At 41.1% G+C, this 25,141-nt stretch overlaps 1 protein-coding gene across 3 annotated transcripts in view; it reads left to right on the top strand.

Annotated features, from left to right (window-relative positions):
* The window catches only part of si:ch211-1e14.1 (UPF0606 protein KIAA1549), a 48,650-nt gene that overhangs the window by 11,425 nt on the left and 12,084 nt on the right, over positions 1-25,141 (top strand). For all 3 annotated transcript variants that reach the window (XM_058387978.1, XM_058387979.1, XM_058387977.1), the window contains exons 3-11: positions 14,202-16,232; positions 16,434-16,522; positions 17,036-17,204; positions 17,369-17,499; positions 18,152-18,341; positions 18,434-18,493; positions 20,122-20,267; positions 21,436-21,613; positions 22,390-22,574. In XM_058387978.1, coding sequence (XP_058243961.1) covers positions 14,202-16,232; positions 16,434-16,522; positions 17,036-17,204; positions 17,369-17,499; positions 18,152-18,341; positions 18,434-18,493; positions 20,122-20,267; positions 21,436-21,613; positions 22,390-22,574 — 3,179 coding nt within the window. The remainder of the gene's footprint in view (positions 1-14,201; positions 16,233-16,433; positions 16,523-17,035; positions 17,205-17,368; positions 17,500-18,151; positions 18,342-18,433; positions 18,494-20,121; positions 20,268-21,435; positions 21,614-22,389; positions 22,575-25,141) is intronic.

Below are 25,141 nucleotides of genomic sequence, written 5' to 3'. Positions count from 1 at the left end.
TGACACCTGACTGAAGAACTCTGCTTCCTTTCTGTTTGCTCTGTAGAGTAAACAAGGCCAGCAGCCTACCAGGATAAGAATGGTTCTTTTAGCGTATAATCAAAGACGGTGAAAGCAGAGCAAAGTGAGCCGAGGCCTGGGCGGATGAGATAACACCATGCCAGTGCTGATGTCTGAGCTGTTACACGGGCTATTTTAAAGCACTCTACTCAGACAAATAAGAGAAATCTATACGCTGACTTATCAGTCGCTGGCTTTGTGTTAAACTTGGTACTGGTTCTGACACATCAGTTTCACCGTATAATACTAGAAAAAAAACTTTTTGGTTTCAAATTCTATATAACAAATGTTTACATTTACACCGATCAGGCATAACATTATGAGCACTAAGAGGTGAAGTGAATAACACTGATGATCTCCTCATCATGGCACCTGTTAGTGGGTGGGATATATTAGGCAGCAAGTGAACATTTTGTCCTCAAAGTTGATGTGTTAGAAGCAGGAAAATTGGGCAAGCGTAAGGATTTGAGCGAGTTTAACAAGGACCAAATTGTGATGGCTAGACGACTGGATCAGAGCATCTCCAAAACTGCAGCTCTTGTGGGGTGTTCCCGGTCTGCAGTGGTCAGTATCTATCAAAAGTGGTCCAAGGAAGGAACAGTGGTGAACCGGAGACAGGGTCATGGGCGGCCAAGGCTCATTGATGCATGTGGGGAGTGAAAGCCCGTGTGATCCGATCCAACAGACAAGCTACTGTTGCTCAGATTGCTGAAGAAGTTAATGCTGGTTCTGATAGAAAGGTGTCAGAATACACAGTGCATGATGGGTCAGGGCTGTTTTGGCAGCAAAAGCTGGACTAACGATATTAGGCAGGTGGTCATAATGTTATGCCTGGTCAGTGTATTTTCAATATCTAAAGTGCCTTATTTGAACTTTATAGCATTTCTTATACCCTTTCTTCAGCAGATAATTTCATGAGATCTTACATCTCACGTTTGTCTTTTGCTTACCCCAAGTCTCATATTTACTATATATCCGTAATAACTACTCTTTCAATACACTTCTAAATATTAATAAGTGTAAATAGTGATCATTTAACCGGTGTCATATAGAAGGGGACGGATACCCTTTTGAGTCTGGTTCCACACAAGGTTCCTTCCTCATGTTGTCTCCGGGAGTTTATCCTGCAAGTCTTGAGTGAGGTTTTCTCAGTCCATTTCCAAGCAAACTCCTAGCTAACATTCGCACATACAGGGATTTTATAGCTATGACTATCTGGGTACTGTACTATGAAAGTCGCAGGTAGGCTACTACTGGTAGTTATATATTCTCGGGACAAAAATGAAACATGCTGAAGGGAGAGTAGGCATTTGTTTGTCTGCATCACATCGTATGAGATGAAGGAGAAGCAGTGTGTGATCTGTGTCACGGATTACATGCAGTCTACTGTCCTTATTCCTAGTTGTAGTTGTTCCACAAAGTTCAACTTTTCTCAGCATTGTCACAATGGCAGACACACTAACATCTAGCGGATGCTGTAGTCTAGTCATGCCACCAGAAGTTGGCAGATCTCATTGAAAAAGAGTTTCCGGTCACTTTGTCCGGTCACTCCAGAGTTTGATTGCAACAAGAAAATGAGTCAGCTGCAGGATGTGAACCGAACATGGTGTGTATTTTGGGGTGGCAGGTGGCAGTTTTTTTGTCGATATGAGCTTATATACTGACCCTCAAGGCACAAGACCAAAAAAAAATAAAGACCCAAAGCACTGAGCCGGAGCTACAGAAAGGTGAGGTGTTCAGAATTATTTGGACCAACAAACCAAAAATAAAATAAAATAAAAATATTATTTAGATACACTGTATTGCCAAAAGTTTTGAGACATCTACCTTTACATGCACATTAATTAATATGAAATAATATGGTCCACACTTTTTAGCTTTCTGGGAAAGGTTTAGGAGTGTGTTTATGGGAATCTTTGACCATTACACTAGAAGCGCATTTGCGAGGTCAGGCACTGATACTGGACGAGAAGGACTGTCTCTGCTCTAATTCATCCCAAAGGTGTTCTATCAGGTTGAGGTCAGGACTCTGTGAAGTTCCTCCACACCAAACTCACTCATCCATGTCTTTATGGACCTTGCTTTGTGCACTGGTGTACAGTCATGTTGGAACAGGAAGGGGTCATCCCCAAACTGTTCCCACAAAGTTGGGAGCAAGAAATTGTCCAAAATGTCTTGGTATGCTGAAGCATTAAGAGTTCCTTTCACTGGAACTAAGGGGCCGAGCTCAACCACTGAACAACAACACCTGCATTCAATGATTTGGAGGGGTGTCCCAAAACTTTTGCCAATATCGTGTAGATATCTAATTATTTATTGCACACTGGCATGTCTGAGTTCTCGGTGCTTGGGTGACATTTGTGATTTCTAAGTGTACTTGGCGAAGGGTGTGTCTACTTTTTCCATTGCAGAATTTCAGCCCAAGGGTTTGAGAGTTTTCAGCCCTACACACTTCTCACACTTCTTGCTCTTTTTTTTTTGGTTCGTTTAATTACATGCAATGTGAAACCAGAACAAATAGGAAACAAACCAACCTTATCACATTCCCTCCGACTCAGCAGACGGGTTAATAGGTACGAAAGCATTCAAGTCGAGTACATGCCCTATTCTGAACAAAATGAAAGAGGAATCCTCTCGCTAAACAAATCCTGAAGAAACAGACAAAGGAGAATGCACTCACCCCTACAGTGTCCAGGCAGCTATAAAGGACAGAATGATTTATTACAAAGTATTTACAGAGAGAAGCCTTTGTGAAGTCTGACATCAATACCTACATATCTGATAAGCATCTGATAAGCTTTGAAGCTTTACCCTTTTTACCAGTACACCACTGTTTAATTCACCTAGCGAAATCGACTTAGCAGACATTTTCATTCAGTATAAATAAGTGAGTTATTTTGTCTGAAAGTCTGATATAAAATTACAGTAATACCTCACACATTTGCGAGGCGGTTAAGTTGGGTGGAGTCACTAAAAATGCTAATACTGTAGTGTAAATGCTTATTTTTAGTTAGAGTTTAAACCCTAAATATGACCCCAGTCATGCTCCCAAAACACTTTAGTTTCATATAAAAGTTAGCTTAATACATTACCCTTAAAAAAGAAGTAAATGTTTGACGTAAAAACGGAGAACAGTATCGCCTGTATAAAAACCAAGTAAAAAAAATCATTTTGAATATACACGTGTTGAACCGAGCACAAGGGGCGGGGAGATGAACCGTGACATCACGCATACAATGCATCGTAGCTACCAGCCAATCAGCAGCTAGGTAAAACTGTTAATGCTCTGTGATTGGCTACTTCCAACCCTTCCAGCCAATAGTGTGTCGTAATGGCTGTATTGTATGTACATGATATTGGCGACGTTCGATATCATTAAAATAACATTTATATTTTATTCATATTGATATTTTGTTGATTTTATTTTCTTAATAATAAAAAGCATGAAAATGTATAAATGGCCACGAAATTAGCCATAAACACTTTTGCAGGATTTCGCGGGTCTGTAAAAAAGTCGCGGATGCAAATTAGTTAGGTATGAAAGAAAATTACGCGGATCGGTGAAGCCACGAATCGTGAGACCCGGATCTGTGAGGTATTACTGTAATCAGGACGTTCAGTATGAGATGTGTTTACCTCTGTTCAGATAACCTTACACAGAATGTTAAGGTAAAAACAAATTTTAGATGCTTATGAAAAAGCACTTGAGGCATCTCAGAAAGCAGAAACTAACCGTTTTTGTTTTTTTGGAACTTGTCTAAGAATATATTGTCCTTAGTAGGCTAGATAAAACAAAAATACTTGAGAAAAATTACAAATCCTGAGTGTCTACTTTTAATATGAGCCATTAATCACCACCGTGGAGTGTGAGGTGACACAAGAAACTCAATGTTGAACATGAGCACAAGAAAACAGGGACAAATCCCATTTATTAGCCTTTGGGAAAAAGAGTTAAAGCGCTTATACACAATTACACCTTTACGAAAGCTACCAAGAAGCTGCGCTATACAAAGTTTAAAAACGATCAGCAAAGAATTGTGAAAAAGTACAAAACCTATTAACTGGCATGATGGACTCTTTCTTTTCTATACTTTTTAAGCGATGATGTCATTCCTGATCTGTCAGTCTTCACATCAGCTCTGGTTCTCTTCAGGGAATTCCTACATATGTAGAGAGAGCGATAGAGAGAGAGATAGGGAGAGATAGAGAGAGAAATAGGGAGAGAGATAAGGAGAGAGATAGGGACAGAGACAGGGAGAGATGCCATAACAAGGATATGGAAAATTTCAGTTGGAGTCCTCCTTCACTGTGTTTTGTAGGATTTACACATTTAGAAAGACAAGCTTTGTTTTGCTAGCAGTGTGAGTTTACATGATGACGTGTTGCAGGCTGGGGTTTGTGGAGACATGGGTTCTGCCGAGAGCCTGCAGAGTGGCACGGTCTTCAGGGCCTCTCCGGTTACAGTCGCAGCTTTCCTGTTGTTTGAAGAAAGCAGAGGGAGCGGGGCAAACACACAGAACATGAGCACTCTCCAGTGAATTACACAATACACCACTTCTAGTGTAGAGTCCTGCTCTTTAGATTATCCCAACCTGCTGTCTCTCTCTCTCTCTCTCTCTCTCTCTCTCACTTGATCTATAGCTCTCTCACTCTCTCTCATTTACCCCCATCTCATTTTTTTCCCGCTTCCTCTCTCTCTCTCTCTCTCTCTCTCTCTCTCTCTCTATTTCTCTCATTCACCCTCTCCCATTCGCCCTCTCTTCCTCTCTCTCTCTCTCTCTCTCTCTCACTTGCTCTATAGCTCTCTCACTCTCTCTCATTTCCCCCCTCTCATTTTTTTCCCTCTTCCTCCCTCTCTCTCTCTCCCTCTCTTTCACCCTCTCCCATTCGCCCTCTCCCATTCGCCCTCTCCCATTCGCCCTCTCTCTCTCTCTCTCTCTCTCTCTCTCTCATACACCCTCTCTCTCTTTCTCATTCACCCTCTCTCTCTTGATTACTCTCTCCCTCACTCTCTCTCACTCTCTTGCGCTCTCTCTCTCTCTCTCTCTCTCTCTCACTTGATCTATAGCTCTCTCACTCTCTCTCATTTACCCCCATCTCATTTTTTTCCCGCTTCCTCTCTCTCTCTCTCTCTCTCTCTCTCTCTCTCTATCTCTCTCATTCACCCTCTCCCATTCGCCCTCTCTTCCTCTCTCTCTCTCTCTCTCTCTCTCTCACTTGCTCTATAGCTCTCTCACTCTCTCTCATTTACCCCCCTCTCATTTTTTCCCCTCTTCCTCCCTCTCTCTCTCTCCCTCTCTTTCACCCTCTCCCATTCGCCCTCTCCCATTCGCCCTCTCTCTCTCTCTCTCTCTCTCTCTCTCTCATACACCCTCTCTCTCTTTCTCATTCACCCTCTCTCTCTTGATTACTCTCTCCCTCACTCTCTCTCACTCTCTTGCGCTCTCTCTCTCTCTCTCTCTCTCTCTCTCGCTCTCATTCACCCTTTCTACTCTCTCTCTCTCATTCACCCCCCTCACTCCCTTGCTTGCTGTGTCACTCTCTCTCTTGCTCTCTCTCTCTCTCTCTCTCTCTCTCTCTCTTTCAACCCCTTTACTCTCTCCCTCTCATTCACACTCCTCCCTCCCTTGCTTGTTGTCACTCTCTTTCTCTCTCTCTCTCTCTCTCTCTCTCTCCAATTTTCTGTTCTTTGCCGTCATCCTGCTCTCATCAGCTAGAAGAGTTTAGAACGTGATAAGGAGCAGAGATGATCTCAGTCATGTCTGTTCTGATCAATAGCAGTTTCGTCAGCTCTAATGCTTACTGCGAGCTCTGATGTAGACACACGTCTGCTTCTTATGCAACACGATTGCGCACTTGCCCTAACATCCCACATATAGCATATAAACTCCTCAGTCATTCATCATCAATTTGTTTCTCATAGCAGAACTTCGGTTTGTTTCAGCGCACCATGTCGAATGTGTCGTTTGTTCCTTGTACTTTTAATCAGACAGCAGAGTGTTAGTGTTCAGTGTTAGAAGAGCTCACTCCATCTGTCATGTTACACTCAACAACATGGAGACTTCAAGCCTTTCACAAACTATTTGTCTATATTGGATATAGCTTGTGTGTTTGTTTCAAAGGTTATTTTAATCCCAGGTCATACAGTGAATTTCTTCATCTCTCTTTCAGGACCTCAGTATCAGCATCAAGGATTCTTTAATGATTTAGAGACAGGTGTGAAGCGAAAATCTCATACACTTTTCACAGTTTGTCAGAAATATTGTAGGATAGAACGTTTGTCATCGTTATTTGAGTTTGGGTGGAAGCATCTAGACCTAGACACAATACTGCAGCGATTCATATAGGACGGCTCACTTCCTGCAGCACCACCGTCGAGGAGGTTACAGCAATCCTGCTAGTCTTGTTGCCAAAATGCTGCAGCTAGAAAAAACGCTGACTCCTCAATTTCTGTTTTTTTATATTGAACGATTTTGATAGATCAGCCATTTTCATTATTTAAAAGCAATGAAAATGATTTTATTAGTTAAAGAAATTTGTATTAATATGCTCGCTCTAATACTTACATAGGAAATTATATCGATGGGGATTCTTTATTTTCTTTATTAATTATTTATTTATTAGCATTTTTTTAAAGGGCAAGAAGATATCTTTTTCTTTAAAGATAGCAGAAAGCCTACGGATACCTCTGACGCTGTGCCTGAGGAAAAAGTCCTACATACTCCAGAAACCGAAGGTCCGGCTACAAATAAAGAAGGCACGAGCCCACTTTGGGCAGAAAAAATTCATGTGGCTTTAATATGAAATTGTCAATGGAGTGGACAAAATGTTTTACCCTCCTTGTGCTAGCTCAGGCAAAAAAAAATGGCTTCACAAGAGCATCAAGCATGATAACAGCATCAAGAGCTTTAGTGAGTCAGTGATGGTGGGTGAGGAGGTCATGGGTTCAACTGGCCATCTTTATTAAGGTGTTCAGTGGAGTTGAGGTCAGGGCTCTGTGCAGGACTCAACTTCTTTCACTCCAACCATGACACATGTCTTCATGGAGCTCGCTTTGTTCACAGGGGCATTGTCCTGCTTGAACAGGTTTGGACTTGACCCCTCAGCTCCTAAAGGTATAGCATACAAAGGCATTTTCGGGAAGAAGCACATCTGGGTGTGAAGCCCAGGTGTTTGTAAACTTTTGGCCATTTAATGTGTCTACACTACGGTAATAACGTAGATCTCTGAGAAATAAACGAATGTCAGCACAGGCATCACTTTATTGTTTTATTAGAGCGGGAGTAAAGCGAGGGAGTGAAGCAGTCACGCAATGGGATGTGACTAAAACAGAAACATATGTGGGCAAAAGAGTGTTTCACCCCGCTTTTCTGGAACAGCACCACCATCAAATGAGACTGTCACTGGAAAGAGCCTGGCAAATGAAGGGAAATGACATCATTAAAAGGGGGCCCATAATTGGTATCTTAGTTTTCCCAGCAGTAGATCTTGGCTACAGACTCACTTTTGTGTGATTCACAGCTGTTCCTTTTAAATGAACTTTTGTAACCAAGTCCCGATAATGAAAGCGAGGGAGGTTCGAATAACTCTCTCTGTTTTATTGCCGGACAACGAGACACATCTCGTATATATAAAATAACGAGACACGAGAGTCTTTGATTCCCTGTTAGCTTGTTGTCACGGTCCATTTAGATGAAAACGTTGCGTCGTTCCGCGTTTGTGATGCTAATACAGTTTGTCTCTTATTTATATCCTCCCACTCGAGGAAGACGTGGTGAGTTTGATGTTACTGACACGCCGTATACGTTACAAAGGGTAATGCATGCATTTCCATTTGAATTCTTTTTGATGTGTGGCTTCGTGTCGAAGGCGTTAGAGATGACTAGCCCTCAGACGGACTTTCTGCTGTTATTGGGTTAAATTATCATGGCGAGTGGTAGACAGGAGTTCAGGGAGGAGCAAATTACATTTGAGTCTGCTGAACTGAATCATTTATGCAGGGTTGATCTCATCCCAAGTCTCCTTTCCGTCATTTTGTTCACATGTAATGGATAATGAGCTAAAAATGTGGCAAGAACGTTTTGTATCAGAATACAAAAATCCACCTCTCACCCTTGACACGAGTCTCATTTCCTATTTTTGTATGTTGCATGTGGTATTGGATCATAAATTCGTTAGTTATCCCACAAGGAAAGTGAGAGCGCCGGTGTGCTTACTCAGTCTCGTGTTTCAGTTACCCAGAAACCTAATTAACCAGGCTAAAATGTAATTTAACCCCAAAACATGTCAAACTACTTAGGTAAGAGCATTAATAAACATGAATGCGTACTCACATCCTGGGCTTCTCTGTAGTCCTTGTCCTTATTATATCCTGATATCTAATATCTATATCATTTTGTCTAAAATGTTGGCTAGGCGTTAGCTCTGTCATTCTATAAACATTATTCAACTCAGACTCTTGGCCAAGTCTTTATTTTCTCTCAACAGGTTATGAGACAATCATATGATTTGTAAAGTTTGTTAGTCTTTTTATTACAAGCTGATTTATTTATCATTCCTTCTGATGAGCAGAATGTGGCTGCGGTAGTTTATGGGGTATGGGAAATGGAGCTGCCACAAGAAAATACATGAGATCATTTGTGCCTTATAGAAATGTGTATGTCCATCCAAAATAGATTATTCATAGTATTCTGTATATGCTGTGTACACCGATAAGGCATAACATTATGACCACCTGCCAAATATTGTGTTGGGCCCCCTTTTACTGCCAAAACAGCCCTGACCCGTCATGCACTGTGTATTCTCACACCTTTCTATCAGAACCAGCATTAACTTCTTCAGCAGTTTGAGCAACAGTAGCTCATCTGTTGGATCGGATCACATGGTCCAGCCTTCGCTCCCCACGTGCATCAGTGAGCCTTGGCCGCCCATGACCCTGTCGCCGGTTCACCACTGTTCCTTCCTTGGATCACATTTGATAGATACTGACCACTGCAGACCGGGAACACCCCACAAGAGCTGCAGTTTTGGAGATGCTCTGATCCGATCGTCTAGCTATCAAAATTTGGGCCTTCGTCAAACTCACTCAAATCCTTACGCTTGCCCATTTTTCCTGCTTCTAACACATCAACTTTGAGGACAAAATGTTCACTTGCTGCCTAATATATCCTAATATATATCTCACTGCTCATAATGTTATGCCTGATCGGTGTATATATTAATAAGAATTCAGTACATTGGTAGATATAGACATGTTTGACTCAGCTTTAATGAAGCAGGTTGTAAAGAATGCCTAAAGTTGAGCAGCCATGCACGGGTTATGCCAATTTGAGATCACTAGCTACTCCTTCACTTTTACGATGCTGTTTGTCTTCTGCTATGCGAAATGATGTAATACAGGCTTGTAAAAATGTGTATATAAAACTTGTGTGGCTGTTATAACATAAGTATTGTAGTAGTACAGTTATGCTTAAAGTGTAACACACCCTCAGTGACATGCTATCACTCTCTCTTACCATCTGAGAATATAATATGTAGGCCTATCTCTTCAAGGACAGGGATCACAATGAAATGGCAGTGAGGCATAACATGGTCATGTTTCTGGAGCAGGTGGTAGAGCGAGTCGTCCCCCCGTGTTTCCCCTGCCTTCAGTCTGTCACGTCGTCATCTGTCTGGCACTGCTCAGGGTCAGGCTGTTTCATTAACACTCAAGTTGGCCCTCTCTGTAGAAATTAGGTAATGCCTGTTTTGAAGCATGATTCTACAGAGCACACTCGTCCTTAGCTATTTAGCAGACACCAGGGGTCTTCAGTTCTATATGTAAAGAGCCATTGTGGCCTCAAGCTTTCATTCCTAATAAATCCTCGCCTTGTGGTAAGTCCTAAATCCTGGCACCACACAGCGCTAATTCACTGCCAAGATTCATGGTTCAACCATGAATTCTCTCTATAATGAATAGGAGTTCACATCTTACACATAAATATACTGGTAAGAGCACTGCTTAGGTTTTTACTAGATTCATCAGAGCTTTATGTTCGGGTTGGGATTTAAGTTGAATATCAGTTTATTTTAAAAGTATCGCTGCCAACGTTTACAGTTTAGCCATCAAGACTTTTGGCTCTATGCACATGTCTGCTTTTTCAGCTAAAGCAGCTAACCATATACCAACAACGTATGGACTCATATGTGATTATCTCGTATTTTGCTGTTATAATAACCTCCACTCTTTTTTCCACTTGATATTGGATCATGGCTGTGGGGACTTGTGTTCAATTAGCCACAAGAGCTTTAGTGAAGATGGGCACTGATGTTGGACAAGGAGGAGGCCTGGTGGTGCAGTCAGTGTTCCTATTAATCCTAAAGGTATACTGTGCAGGACACTAGAGGTGCCAGAATACACAGTGCGTGATGGGTCAGGGCAGTTTTGGCAGCAATAGGGGGACCAAAACAATATTAGGCAGGTGGTCATCATGTTGTGCCTGGTTGGTGTATACCTACCTTGTACCCTGAGAGATGGTGAGAACATTCGAGCAGTGCTAGGGGATCGGAGGGAGGAGTAATAAGAACATATGGGTGCGATGGTCAGGTGTCCAGAAACATTGACCATATAAGGTATTTCTGGTGGAGCAGCCAGTTCACAGAAGGGAAAGACACATTGCTATGAACCGAACAGTAGAAAATGATGAGCCATAGTATCTGGTCAGTAAAAGCACAGAATAGAATATACAGATTGATATACAGCATGCTGGGGGTTGTGTGGTTAAATTGAGTGAGTGAGTTTTTTCACATTATCTTGTTAGCAGTGTGGGAAGCTTTACAAAAATTAACTCATTTTCACCTACAAACTTAAGAACATCACCGCAAGCTTCATTTTTTTTTTATTCAGCTCAGTCGGATGCACTGTAAAACGTAACAGCCGGCTAACTTTGGTAAGTAAGACGATATTCTCTCAGGGTGATATCAGGTGTGAAAGTCGCACCCAAAATCCAATTTGTGGTTAATTGCGAATATACAAAGTGAGCATGTTATGTAAGAATAGCAACCACTTTATACTGGTCAGGTTTGCAGCAGTCTATGGAGTCTGTATTGGGACACACATTTCAACATAGAAGCATTTTAGCAAAGCCAAACCCTCTACATGTATGTTTTTGGGATGTGCGAAGAAACCGAAGAACCAGAATCTCAAACACTGCCTTGAGCAAGGAGCTTGAGCAAAGGACCAAAGTGGGAACCCTGATTCTGTGTGTTGATATTATTTTTTTAGATGTAATAATGTGGAAATATATTTTACATAAGTAGACTGAAAAGTCGTAGCAATCAAACTAAGCTTTATTTAAGTATTAAATATTTTATTACTATTATTGCTACAGTTAATTCTTCAGTACGCTCTACTTTTTGCTCTGTAAATAATTATTACAGATGTAGGGTCAGAATTTCCCAGCAGCTCACATTCAGGAGTTTCAGACACACTTGGCAGTCTGCAAACTATGGCAGTGAGTATAGAGAACTGTTTACTCTCCAGAGACCCTATCATGTAATATATTGAGCCAGTTAATACAGCGTAGAATTATGTTTTTTTATACTTCTGTGTATTGCAAGAGCTTTTTAGAAAGGAAAGTGTGTGTGTGGACATGTTTGCTGGTTACGTTCAGTAATGGGATCAGCATATTAAAGCATGTTCCCATTAAAGGCTTGCTTTTTTACATCATGAAATTCTAAATATAGCCTAATGGGCTGAAAATATTACAGAAAAATAACTAAATAAAAGTGAGAGGACGGCTTCAGACAGACAAATAATGTCTGCTGCTCCTGACTCACAAAGTCGTCTGGTTTGTATCTGGAGTCATGTTTAGCGATCTCTCTGACAGATTGCAGTTACAGTTCACAGTGGGTCATAAGCATATGTTTGCAAAATGAATCGAAATGAACATCTTTTAAGATGTTTTCAAGTCACAGTCTGAATCCTATCAAGCATGTGAATACGCCCAAGTGCCTGTGAGTCACCATGACAATCCTGGAAAAGTCACTGATGTGTCAGGGGTCCGGGGATGGGATTGATGGGAAAGGATTACACCTATACCTTAGATATGTCAGACACCAGGCGCAATAGAAGTCCAAATACACAAGAGGCAGCATCAGAGGAGTGTGAGTGAGTAGAGAAATGTGAGTCACAGCGTGAGAGTCAATATGATACTATAAGAAGAAAATGGATTCTGGAGTCTTAGCTTTTCTCTTGCTTGAACGTTTAATTTGTTCTCCAGTTTGATGGAAAGCCAGCGAATGATCGTAAACTGCTTTATCCTGTTTGTGGAGTGTATGTCATTACCCTGTTCTGAAACTGTGGTTGTGTGTTCTCTATTCTTGCCTAAGAGTGAGCCTTTTATGGCATCTGCTCGTCTCAATTCGTAGAATTTTAGCTCGATTGCATATTATGTATACTGAAATACACATAGAACACAGATTAGGTAATAAATACAGATACAGATATCAAAAGCAACCAGAGGAGATTTTGACGGTTAGATAGAGTTGATGTGCTAGCTCACGTTTACTAGCTGCATCGATGTGAGGCGGTGTATCCAGTGTAGAAACAAAACAGCAGCATGATGTGAGAACATAAAGGTTTTGCACGTTTTTCTTCTGCTACCCCGTAACTGTGACAGTCACACCGATCTGCCCTATGAAGTTTTCTATCCTCATAATGCTGCTGATATCGAGAAAGTCGTAAACATTTCAGACCACACTCTACCATACTAAATAGTCTGTCAGTTATGTGGTTTGGGATGCAGTCCTGAATTCTCTCTGAATGTATATTGATTGTCCTTGAAGCCATTAGATTAATCAGCACAGTGCACAAGTTTACTGCACTGAATGTTCTTCCACACGCAGCCTGCAATAGCATTTTTCTACCAGAGAGGGCACTATTCCAAATCCGTGCTTTCAGCCGCTGCGGAATGGATTTGGATGCTATGGATTGGGTACGAACTATTTCGCCGCAATCTACGACAAAGCAACTATTCATGACCCGTGCTTTTATGCAACACCAGTCTTCTCTCCTAGCTGCCAAGCTCTAACACCCACGTTCCAATAGGAGAGTCCGTTCTTTCCTTCATTACGAAAGCACCTCACCTTTCCTCCGCATCCTCCCGAGAAAGGAGCATTTCATTAGCACACATCTGCTACCGAATACACTGCCAGTCTTTATGCCAATGCCCTTGCGCACGTCGTAAAGCCTGCGCTAATGGAAATTTTAGAACATTTAAGAATGTAAACCAAGCAAACCGATACTGCTCTTAGGACCTACTTTTCAAAGCCTTACTTTTAATTATTGAAACGTAGTTTTCTGGCTCGAGTGTCTTCCAAGAAACTAGATGTGAAGGATTGTGACATGTCATCATTGTAGTTATTATTAAATAATTCATTACAATCAGTCATGAGCAGGGCTGTGAAAGCCTTCTGCATTGAATCTTGTTTTAAAATAATATTAAATCAAATATTATTTATCGGTTAAGATCCATTTCAAGTGACTGAACATGAAAAAAGTCAGTAGTGGATAAATTGTAAGTTGGAACATTTTACACTGTGTTTTCATAAAGTAGGCTCTTTTATTAGTAAGGCATGGAAACAATCTAAAACTGATCCATTTTACATCATACATGGCTCTAAATCGCAAATGTTCTCTATTATTTTTTTTTACCGTACCCCAGTTGTTCATAAAAAAGTTATGTTTTATTGCCTGCTACCTGTTAGTAGGCCTAGGCTTACTCTTTTTAATGACTAGCCCCATACATGTTTGTTATTAAAACGGGTTTGTTATGCGTGCACACATTCAAAATTACTTACACAGCTTAATGGAGACTAAAATTATAATTTTGAAAATATCTAGTTTAGACTGGACCAGATGCAGCATGAATATAATTATAGTCTTTAAAACACAAGTCTCCATTATGATTCCATAAGTAGATATTATGAGTTATGAGCTTTTTGTAGAACTTGCTTAGAATGTTAACCCTAATCTTTTTGGCTAAAAATCTTAGCCAATCTTTGAGGGGTGAAAAACAAGAAAGGGCACTTCCAACACCAGATAGTTCTTACATTGATCCAACACTAATACAATTTTTCTGTTTATATTTTATATTCTTTAGATTGGTCTTTGTCGGATTCCAGCACAGCAAAGCAATCTCTGATGGAATTGACACATTATACAGCTTCACCCACCACCTTACTATATACATCCTCTGAAGCCCTGGGAAGGTCCAGTGACATCCATAGGACTTTATCCATCTTGCCTAGCACTCACACACCCAAAGCCTCAGAGTCCTACTATAGTCACACCATCAACAGTGTATACGCCTCAGCACTGATGCCCCCTCCAAGTTATATCCCTAATCCAGAACCTCTCTCTGGTCCTGCAGTACATTCAGGCATCCAGCTGTCACAGACTTCATCAAATGTCTCTTCAGCTGGGCTGGAATCTTTTGCAGAACCACCATTTGCACCACCTGAATTACAAGCAGAAGGACTTAGCAATAATGACACTACATATGGAACCCAAGAACAACTTTCTAATCATTTAGTCCCTAGTCATGACTTAAATGTCCAAAATGATGCCACCCTAGATGATCATCAGTTATATCCAAGTCATGCCATTTTTGGAAATTATCATGTGACCACATCGTTCATAGAACCAACGATGGGTCCACCAGAGGTCTACTTCCCAACAAACACTATGGATGTAGACTATGGTTCTGGTTCTGGTGATTACCTGGAAACAATGTCCTACATGGGATCTGAGGCAGACGACTATTCTTTGGTGACCAATTTACCCTCTGACATGTACGACTTTGAGGACTCAAACTCTGAATCTTATGATACATCTTTTCCTACAAGGGCAATGATTCCTTTGTCCACAAGATACCTTTCTCCCAGTCCCTCTAAAACTGTCCCTGATAGACATGTTACCACAAATCTTAACATGGCCTTCAGTACTACCCAAAATTCATCTGGTACTCTCCCAGTAACCAGTAGCAAAATGACAATATCTCAAAGTGTAACACCTACCTTAAGCAGTGTTCCCAACAGTATTCCAACCCAAGTAACATTTTCCAGCACTATTCACGTGGGTGTCCAAGCCATCCATCCTACAGCAGTGCATTCCAGTGCCTCGGCAGATCAGAGCAACATACTCAGTGAAACTTCAGAGTCATATTCTAGCTGGCCTGACGTTACCATTGAGCCCAGTGATGTTCTTCTGCCTGATATGAATAGTCTGGAGTACTACAATATTCAACTCACTAAGAATAATGAAAGCTTGACAGAACAACGGGGCAACCAGACCACTTCCAAATATTTCTCCCTTCCCCTGTCAGTAAGCACTACCAGCACCTACACTGTTCCACCCAGTCCCATGTTAACAGCAATGTATGGAGAGGACCTGCAGCCCATGGACAACAACTCCTGGCCTGAAGAATCTTCTACAGACATCTCAGGATTTGAATTGTCCAACACTACTAATTTGGATTTGTCAGACATAAGACCTAGTCTAACAAATAGTACGTTTCCTTTTTTGTACTCTTCAGCGTTAACACCTTCTGTGGACTTTTCATCTTCCCTGTGGGATCTGGCCACAACTCCTGACTGGATTAACACGGAATCTGTCTCCTCCACCATAGCCAGCAGCACCTCCCCATCAGTGTTTTTCCCACCCTCTGATTCAGAGGAACATGACGTCATATACTCGACTTCCACAAACACCTACTGGTCTATCAACTCCACTTTGCCAGAGACCTCACTCCCTACTACTTCACTCTTCAGTAATGTGTTCACCCAGACATATAACGCCTCTACAGCACCCACTGACTCAACCCTCAACAGCACCTCTGCCCTTCCTGTGACCGAAATGGCTGACCAGGGGTTCACAGGATCCGAGAGCCCTTTCAATGAGGTTACAGATGAAGGAATCGTAACAACAATCAGCAAGCCAGGAGTCTCTACCATTTCAGTATTATACAATGAGACAATTGTGACTACTCCGAGTCCAACAACTGAGGTGTTTAATACTACAACTCTGACTACAACCCCTTCAGTGACAACCCAGCCTTCTACTGTTCAGACTACCACTGTCCGAGAGTATCTCTGCAACATTACTAAACCTGATACCTACTTAGTGCGAGTCGGTGAGTTCTCTCTCTCTCTCCCTCCCTCTCTCTCTCTCTTTTAATTTTCTGTTTTAATATGTCTTTTAACATGCATATTCATACGTATATCAGTTTAAACAAGTGATTGTTTGCTTAGAGAATAAGGCAGTACTAGTACTTGTCTGAATAAAGAAGAAAAGATCTTTTCTCCAGGAATGATGTCTTACCCATCTCCCACAGGTTTTCCACTCGGCTCCACCGCTGGTTACGCAAAAGCAAAAGTCAGAGAGATCCTCAAAGCTGAATTCAATCGATCGGTTGAACTGCAGGTGAACTTTAATATTCTTGAACTATTGTATTAGTTTTGGGGTTTTTTTTAGCTCTCAGGGTAGTGGTTGCTTTTGCTTTGGGACAAGTTTATCTAAGTGAATTTTTGGTGATTGTTAAGAAATAGGATAGTTTTTAATGCTTAGTGTAACAATTGTAAGCATTCGTGTTAAAAGCCGCCAAACCGTCTGCCCTCAAGCTTCACGTCGGCTCTCGACAGTCAATCCGGATATACACAGCTCTTCCTGCCTCACTTTATCTGTTCATTTCATATAATCAGACCATGGAGAGATAGGCTTCATAGAGTGAAACCCTTCTACGAATATAACATAAACACATAGATTAAAGAGCTTCAGATACTCGTTTCCTTGCAGCTCTTTTTAAGAAAGAGCTCATGTTGATGTTTGTATTTCCACCCATAGTAATCTCTCACGGGCAAATTATGTTTGTGTGTTAATGTTGGATTCGCTTTCAATTTGAATCTTGTTTTATTTTGTGTATGTGTGTGTGTTTAGGTGGTGAAATCCCCTCCAGACTTTGTGTTTCGGGCTGTGTCTGGTCCTGTTGTCTACACAGCCATATCAGTAATGAACGCTCTGAGACGGTATACATACACGTCTGACACCATTCTCAGTGTTTCCCCAATCAGTCCTGAGCCAGGCCTACAGTACTGCATCCATTCAGGTATAGACACACACATCACCTATTCACAACCTGGTGCATTTCTATGCAAGTGTTTTATTTGTGTATTGTTGTGATAGCTAAAGTCTCTGTATATGATTATTTAGTGTCTAAAATCTAAAATTAAAGCATCTGATGATTTCTTATTCTGTACTCCTTCTCTGCAGTGCTTCAGTTTGTGCCCATTCACATAGACATGCATGTGTGCACGTTTATCGAACACATCGAAAGAGGCCTGATTCACGCTTTCTCTGAAGTGCGCCGTCGCTTAAAGGAGTCTACGGACTTTACCGTACACGTAAGGATCACTTCACACATAACCATACAGATTAGAATTGTAAAGTCTGCAGAAAGACAGCAATGACTCAGCTCTGAGCTCCTCTAGTCCTCTTGAGCTCCTCACCATACTTTTTATACTCTTTAGAAAATGGACCATTTGTGCTCGCAATTCATGGCGTATGATTAAATCCGTCTCAGAAATACGGTAGGGTTTTATTGTGGGGCTGTTTTGACATGTAGCAGCAGTGTAGCAGACATGCTGTTTTTCTTTCACTGATTGCCGCTGTGCTTGCTGATTGGAAGCAATTTCTATAGATTGCTTCCCGTACACTGAAATGACATCACTCTCAGCCAGCTGCTTTGATTGGATTTTGGGAGAAGAACATGCACTATTCAACCCCACAGTTGTCAAGGCAACTAAACAAATGAGTGAAATTTGCAGTGCAGGAGACTTGGACTGTTACACGGCTCTGAGTTTTGACATATTAACACACTTGAGCTGATGCTCTCATACACACATCATCCCCATTTTAATTAAATACTGACTACTGAGACAAACCTTCTGTCCACATTGAGTTAGAATTTAATTCATGTTTGTCAGGTTTTGTTTCAGACATTAACATTATTATATTTTCCTATATAACAAACTCACAAGAGCTTAACTATTTCAGATATTGAACATCACCATGAGCTCTGTAGGACCAACGCAGAGGCAGCTTCATGGCCCGGTGGACATTACATTCGTGGTACGTGATACTCAAGGGTACGTACTAGGGTCAGAGGTCAGCAGTCGGCTGAGACGTCTGAGCGTGGTGGAGTTTAGCTACTACCTGGGATACCCTGTTCAGCAGATCGCAGAACGTGAGTCCCATTATCCATCAGCACCAACCGCAGTCATTTAATGTTAACTGATTACTGTATGAGAATGATGGTGTCATTTCTTTTGTCATTAGCATTTCACTACCCAGAGCTGAACACCTCACAGTTGTTGCGCTCTTCATGGGTGAGGACAGGTAATGTATGCTAAGCTTGTCTCCGTTTATTTGGCTAAATAGTTTTTTATGCTGTCATGAGGCTTGTCCAAACTAAAGCACATTGATTGCTGAAGTGCTATATCCAGAGCTGGTGACTAAAAATTGCTAATGATAATATTTATACAGGGGAGGGAAGGGTTACACACATGCATTAGTCATTTTTTTAAATGTAAAATATTATCTATCTTATCTCTTCCATGGCTGGCAGGCTGCTTTTGAGTACAAACAGTCAAGATGTGTTTTCAGTAGCGTCTTAAACCACTGCCTTTAAACACAAGCACTTTGCCTTTAAGCCCTAAGAAATGAAAAAATAATTTAAAAATGCTGATTGAGGTAGGAAATTGCAAAGGAAAAGGCTTTTTTTCCTTTGATGCAAAATCTAATATTGACGAAAAAAATGTAAAAAAAAATAAATAAATCAATAAATCAAATTTTAAAAAGACTAATAGGATGATAACAGAAATCTTCTAATAAAAGTCTTGTAAATTGCCAATATATTGCTGTATGACTATTCTGAATTGTAATTAACACATTAATTGCTGCAAGTCTGGCTTAATTAAACAATGAGTGAACAATTATTTATTTTTTGCTCTGAGATATCAAATTAAGGTCATGAAATTAAGTAATGTGTGAATACACTATTTACACTAATGTACACTATATTTATCACAATGTCCACAAATGCCTGAACAAGCACTGAACACTTAATGCTGCTGCTCACTCGAGCTGATAGAGTGCAAGAAAAGTGCACTAAAGTCCAGCTTCAGAGCTGTTTATATATATATATATATATATATATATATATATATATATATATATATATATATATATATATATATATATATATATATATATATATATATATACCAATCAGGCATAACATTATGAGCACTGACAGGTGAATAACACTGATGATCTCCTCATCATGGCACCTGTTAGTGGGTGGGATATATTAGGCAGCAAAGTTGATGTGTTAGAAGCAGGAAAAATGGGCAAGCGTAAGGATTTGAGTGAGTTTAACTAGGGCCAAATTGTGATAGCTAGACACCTGGATCAGAACATCTCCAAAATTGCAGCTCTTGTGGGGTGTTCCCAGTCTGCAGTGGTCAGTATCTATCAAAAGTGGTCCAAGGAAGGAACAGTAGTGAACCGACAACAGGGTCATGGGTGGCCAAGGCTCACTGATGCTTGTGGTGAGCGAAGGCGTGTCCAACATACGAGCTACTGTTGCTCAAATTGCTGAAGAAGTTAATGCTGGTTCTGATAGAAAGGTGTCAGATAACAGAGTGCATGACGTGTCAGGGCTGTTTTGGCAGCAAAAGGGGGACCAACACAGTATTAGGCAAGTGGTCATAATGTTATGCCTGGTCAGTGTGTGTGTGTACATATATATATTTGATTGTGAAAACTAAATCACACACTGAGTGCATGAAGCATGAACACAAGTATGCGATTTGGGATGCACCTTCTGTCTTCACCTTCACTCTGTGTGTGCAACTCTCATGTAAATTCTGAGTAGTTATGTACAGACTGAAATTTGAAATCTGATTCTAGAGCATCTATATTCCAATGTCATAATGTATATATTTGTGTTTGCTGTTGTGTAGTGTTGCTGGGCGTGATGGATCAGGATGTGAGTGATAGGATTTTCCAGGCAAAGATGGAGAGGAGACTAGCCCTGCTGCTTGGAGAGGGGCTCTCTGCAGGCCGACGCCTTAAAAGAGCCACCAGTGTGGGCAACAACAGCGTACAGGTAACAGATCACAAATCCCCCAGTACCACTTCTTTATATTCTCTATTAATGTTGTCTTTTTTATGGGGGAAAAGGTGAAGATTCCGAAGATATGGATGTTAAAAATAATATTAAACTGTCATCTGTGGTATCCAGATATTGCATTGGTTTGTATTTTGGGCTGTGTGTGTGTGTGTGTGTGTGTTAGTGTGTGTACATGCTCCAGATGTGTGTCGGCTGAAATGGGCACCCTCATTATCGTATTCTTCCTGTGTGGACGTCCTCTGCCTCTCTGGCTTCTTAATGGATCACTCTCTATGGCTCCCGTCACCACCTGCGCTCCTCAGCTCATCACCATTTTTTAGCCCAGCAGTATCCATAGCAACAGCTTCTATTCATCCCTAAACTGAGGAGCCACTCACTGGTCCCTATTCTCCGCTCCTTGGATGGTTAGCTGATAGGAGATCAATTATTGAAGACTCGTCTCAGACAGAGTCACTCTAGAATCACGCGTCTGTTCTGCTGAGAGATTTTCCCTTTTTCATGGGACACATAAAGAGCAGGGCAGACCGCTTTCACAGCAAGGAGCTGGCAGGGTGATTAAAGACTGGCCTGGTTTTACAGCAACCCCCACTGCACACTCAGACAACCTCACTGCTGATATTGATAATACATACTGCAGGACTGTCTACGTCTCCTTTATGTGTTACTAATTGGCTAAATGTGAATATGACACAAATAAAACACCATGAGTGTAAAAATACATAATGGCTGCATACGAGTACAAATCGGGAAGGTGTTTCATGCAATTTGCCCAGAAATGATCATTTGTGGCATGAAGACCCAAGCCAAGTGACAGTTAAGACCAGATGAGGCTGTGTGCTGTCCTTTTCCACCCCAGTAACTCCAGCTTAGTGTCCAGATTCTCTACCACAATGACCTGAAAAAACCTCTTGCTATTTGTAGGGTGTGTGTTTGTGTGTGTGTGTGTTTTCGAAATGAATTTCTTTTATCTTTTACTGTAACTAATGACCATTTGCAAAAATATAATGCATAGTAAAAGAAAACCAACTGACAAGCTGAAGCAACACTGTACATTATTCATACAGTGAGTTTTACTTCAGAATAAATAATGTGCATTTGGACATCTTATCTTGTGTGTAAATATATATATCTATGACTTGTGCAGATTGTGCAGGTCACACGCCTAGCAGAACCAGATGACCCTCTGGAGATGATCTACTTTGTGGAAGGTGCTAATGGTGAAAGGTTGCCTGCTGTCACCACCGCAAACTTCCTCAACAGGCTGGACGTACAGCATGCGGCCATCTTGCTGGGATACCGTATCCAGGGTGTTCTGGCGCAACGTAAGTATCGTCCTATAAAACCCCCACAACACACCACTTCGCTGTGCTCTGTGTTCCCTGCAGGCAGTTGGTTAGAAAGCTTTCATTTAATGTTGTTTTTAATCATAACTATTTTACTGGCCTTGCATTACTCAATGCCAGTTGGCTGTTGGTATCTGAACGCCAAATAATTACATTTTCCACACCGTAAACATGGAAGGGTAGGGTTTAACGAACATGTCCTCCACAGACCTTGGCTTCTTTATCTGGCAGTGTTTGTGCTGGTGGATTTATAGCTGTTTGACCTACAGCACAAAAAAAGAAATCTACCATCATTAGACTTAATGAAGCCATTTCCTATTGTATAACAGCAGAGTATCAAGAGGCCTGCGGCTGTCCCCGCTGTCTATCGGCATCATCTAACTCGCCATGCTGCTAACGTTCTCAAGCTTTAACAGGAAAATACAATTTCATTTAATCATCACAAAGCAGCCTTACAGAAATCCAGATGTAGATTTATATTTAGATTCCTAACAAGCACTCCAGAGGCAACCGTGTGACATATTCAGACTAAACATCATACCTGAGCAAAGGCCCAGCACCAATGGGGCTCTGAGAAGTTTTGCTTTCATTCACAGCATTATGAGAGCAATTTGAATTAGATTTTTTTCCATCCAGTTTTTCCATAGCACACGAACAAATTGACCAGGAAGTCACCATACAGGTGTATATTATATGTACCATAATTTATTCCAATATTATAGGAATGCTTGTACTTTTGTGTGTCGTGTGTCCAGCTGTGGAGAAGCAGGCGTCTGTGCCAACTGAGACAGAGAATACTAACACATGGATTATAGTAGGAGTGGTGGTGCCTGTGCTGGTGGTGATGATCATCATAAGCATACTGTACTGGAAACTGTGCCGCACGGACAAACTGGAGTTTCAGCCAGACACCATGAGCACTGTCCAACAGAGGCAGAAGGTAAGAGAGAAAAGCTCACTCTAATGACATTTACTCAGATGTTTGAAGCAAGTGGAAAATCACACAGACGGAAAAGCATTGTTGTGTGTCGCGTTTCTCGAGTTAACAGATAACGATTAATCAGCTACTGGGCTCCTGAGTGTCTCTGCTCTGTCTGCTTGCTGCTTATCTCATCTCAGGGGGACTGATTTGGCCTACTCGGTGCCACTCCAATCTTCAAGTCCTTTTTTTGTATATAGGACTAAGGAAAGTGACACAATGTCTTGTGGTTAGACTGCCATTTTGTCAGGGTTATACAGACATTTGTCCTGGTTAGTTATTTAGTTTCATAATATTGTTGTATTTTAAACTGCCACATCAGCACCCGTTTCATCAGCACAAAGCAAAGTTTTGAAGGTAATATATGCTTATTTGATGATTAAATATAGACATATATATATATATATATATATATATATATATATATATATATAACAAAGTAGGGCAAATATTGATGTGGAGAGAGTAATCAGGGCCCTGTGTTATGACTTTATGGCTTCCTGTAGCTTTAATAAATTGCTCAATAGCATAGGCGCTTAAGCCAAATACCAGAATCATTACTCCACTCTGTTTGGGAGTTTGTATGGATCCACGCTGTCAATAAGTACTAATTTTATACATATGCTATTTGAAGTATGTCTGGAGTTTGTTGCCCTTCTGGTTTGATTCACTAAGCATGACAAATCCTAAAACCTACAATAAAACAGCCGTCTCTTGAACCTCTCACAGTAGGTTATTGCATGTAAACAAACAAAAAAAAAACGAACCATGCCAAATGGGTGGAACAATCCCATAATGCAATTTGATGTGATATTGATTCCCAATCCCTGTTTTTCCCTGGTGTCTGAGGTCATATCTGAGTTAAAACACTTTGCTTGAGCTGGTTCTGTGGTTGTTGTAGCGATTCAGAAGTCCTACGTTCTTCTAAAACCCAGACTGGTAACAACATTGGAGCCAGGACTATATTTAAAATAATCTGGTATTTAGGCAACTGAACCGTTTAAAACAAATACATTTCTGTTCCATGTCCATTACAGCACAGTCTATTCTTTCCATATCGCAGCTTGTTAGGGTCAGAGCACGAGGACAGCTATGATACAGCACCCCTGGAGCTGATAGGGTTAAAGGCCTATCTCAAGTGACCATCAGTGGCAGCTTGGAAGTGTTGGGGCTTGAACTCCAGACCTTCTGATCGACAACCAATAGCCTTAAACATTGAACCACCACTGCCCCATGTGTCTGTCATTTACCTACAGCCATGACACTCTTCCTCTCACTCCTGACAGATAAACCCTGTAACATATATTCATAAATGCACAGCAGCGGTGTTCATATTCTTTATTACATTTAATGATGTTCCACACAACGCAGACTGTCATGATTTTTATCCCATCCTTCCAGCTTGCCATCCTAATGTTTACATTAGTGAGCAACAGGTCACTCCTAGTTTTAACCCTTATGGGTGTATAGTGACTGCTACTGTTGTCATCCTTCATTTACGGAAGCGGACTCTTCATCCTTTATTCAGTCACAGTGAGAAATTGTAATAGTCCAGCTCCTGACTGGTGCAACAGAGGAGTTTGAATCCCAACCATGCCAAAGACATCCATGGCTAGGAGCCAAGCGAGTACATTAGGCTGTGATCTCTGGAAAGCGTGGCGTATTCTGTCCACCCCGTCGATCAGAGTAACACTAGCTAATCATGGGCATCTGTGAGCACAAGCTAATCAAGGGCATCTGTAGAAGCTCTTTCCTCAAATATTTCTATATCGAATATTCTTTTTCCAATATCTCTTGCCACTTCATACACATGACATCCCAAGTCAAAAAGCTATGTCACCTCTTATTCATTAGAAAGAATCCAACTTAATGTTATAAGGTTGACATCAGATTGTGTTCATATAGTGTCCTTTGTCATTGCCACTACTTTACCTTATGGCTCAGCCATTGACCTCCATTCCTTTTATTTCTTCCTCACCGTATTTTCACTTTCAATCCCCATCCAGTCCACCACTTCAATACAGAAATCCATACCCTCACTCCAGAGGTTAATGACCCCAGTCAAGAGTAAAAAGCTATTAGTGGTAGAGAGTAGTGAGGAAGAGGAGGAGGACGAAGAAGAAGAAGAGGAGGAGGAAGAGGAGGAGGACGAGGACAATGCGAAAGAAGAGGAGGAGGAGGAGGAGGTAGATGGTAGCTGAGAAGTTTTGTGTTGAGAGAATTTCTTCCCCGTAGATAACAGTGTTGTTTGTCTTCCTGTAGGAACCTTTTAGTCATCCTGATTCTCTAGTTCAAACAAAAATACTTGAACCCATGTCTTGTTTTTTCCCAATTTTTTTAAATCAGAAACCTATCTCTGCTGCCACAAGCAGTAAGAAACAAGCGAATGTAAGAGAAGAGGAGGAGGAAGAGGTAAAGGAAGACGTGCCAAAAAAAGTGATGAAGGAAAAGTTGAAAGAGGGAGTGAAAAAAGCCGAGGTACAAGAGCTGTAATTCACGGCGCTGTTGCAGTCTGTATGCCCTGTAGC

The sequence above is a fragment of the Hemibagrus wyckioides genome, linkage group LG04 (assembly GCF_019097595.1).
Source record: "Hemibagrus wyckioides isolate EC202008001 linkage group LG04, SWU_Hwy_1.0, whole genome shotgun sequence".
NCBI classification, from domain to species: domain Eukaryota; kingdom Metazoa; phylum Chordata; class Actinopteri; order Siluriformes; family Bagridae; genus Hemibagrus; species Hemibagrus wyckioides.
Note: the sequence above shows the minus strand (reverse complement) of the source record. Positions and strands in the feature narration are given on the sequence as shown.